The 1,529-nt window shown below is 44.9% G+C and overlaps 1 protein-coding gene across 1 annotated transcript; it reads right to left on the reverse strand.

The window, feature by feature from the left end:
• Positions 1-387: 387 nt before the first annotated feature.
• TM35_000461200 (uncharacterized protein) lies at positions 388-1,488 on the reverse strand (the record flags this gene model as incomplete). The annotated part of the gene is made up of 1 exon (XM_029030299.1): positions 388-1,488. The coding sequence occupies one exon, from the start codon at positions 1,486-1,488 to the stop codon at positions 388-390; it is 1,101 nt and encodes a 366-aa protein (XP_028878367.1).
• Between the last annotated feature and the right edge of the window lie 41 nt (positions 1,489-1,529).

Below are 1,529 nucleotides of genomic sequence, written 5' to 3' on the forward strand. Positions count from 1 at the left end.
AATAATAATAATAATAATAATAATAATAATAATAATAATAAACCTCTGTGTGTTTGTGTCTGTGAGTGAGTGAATGTGTCAGTGTCACGTGATTCCATTTCTTTTTGACATTTTTTTTTTTCCAGAATAGGATAACCCCGATACAAAAGAAAAAGCCACACACACTTACACACACACACACACACACACAAATACAAGAACAAAGGGAGGGAGGGAGGGAGAAAGGGAGAGAAACGAATAAATAAGTAAAAGCAAAGTACAAAGCATAGGGAAGAGTGAATCTTTCGTTCTTTTTATTTTCTTTTTTTATTTATTATTTTTTTTGTTTGTCGTTTCTATTTTTTTTTTTTTTCTTCTTCTTCTTCTCCACTTTAACTGGTTAAGTCTCTACTTTTTAGGATCGCCCATAAAACGACGTGCAGCTCCTTTTGCCCAACGGCTCACTCCTCCTCTCTCTTCACTTGGTGTTGGGGTATTATTACGATTGTTATTATTGCTGTTCGTATTGCTGGTAGTCCCATTGTTATTATTACGACCCTTGTTCGTGCTGCTACTCACGGGGCTGTTGGGATCTGTGTTGATGGCATTTTCAAAGAGTGTTAAATTCCCCCGCGTTGAGGTAATGCCGGCGTCAAGGGCTTCCACAATCATCCAGCGAATCAACACCGCGAGATCCCCTGGGGCATCAAGTTCTTCACCCTTCTGTGCTCGTGCGAGGACATCCCGTTCCTTTTCCCTTTCTGTTTCATTTCCACCCATTTCATTATTCTCCTCCTCATTCTTCTTGTTGTTCTTGTTATTATTATTATTATTATTTCTTTCCCATCCACCGCCCATTCTCCGCACGGTATCGGCGAGTCGCTGCAGTTCATGCCGTTCCTTCCGCACACTTTCGAGTACCCGTTCGGTATCGGCGCTGCTGGCGGGAATAGAGCGGCGCAGGGAGTGCACCACGTGTTGAACAGATGGAAACAATCCAATCATCTCACGGTGAAATTGACGAATTTGTGCGTTTGCCAATCCACGTGCGGTGTCGGGACGCATGCCGTTGGTGTCGTGTCGGATCTTCTCTGTGTGTTGTTCCAACTCGGCACACACCTCCGCATACTCCCGCGCCAGCCGCGTATTCTCCCCTGTTAACCGCTCACACTCCACTTTATAATTAATAATACGCCCAGAGGCATCACGGGCGTGTGTGTTCGCATCATTTAATTTCTCCCGCATTGCCGCCACCTCCTCCTGTTGGGATGTAATGATGGTGTTTAATTTGGAGACCTCCTCCTGCGAGGTCCGTAGTTCCCGTTGGAGTCGATTGATTTCATACAACATACTTTCATTCTCCTCCAGTAGCTGCAGAGTGGTGGGGTCGAGATCAACAGTCGGGAGGGCACTTCCGCTGACACTGCGGGTCGTTTTTATACGCGCAATATCCGACAAATTCGCCGGACGCTCCGCAATGGGAGACTGCTCACGTCCTTTATCCGTCATTCCTCACTTGCGTAGTAGTACTTATATATATATATATATAT

The sequence above is a fragment of the Trypanosoma theileri genome (assembly GCF_002087225.1).
Source record: "Trypanosoma theileri isolate Edinburgh chromosome Unknown TM35_Tth_46_V1, whole genome shotgun sequence".
Lineage (NCBI taxonomy): Eukaryota > Euglenozoa > Kinetoplastea > Trypanosomatida > Trypanosomatidae > Trypanosoma > Trypanosoma theileri.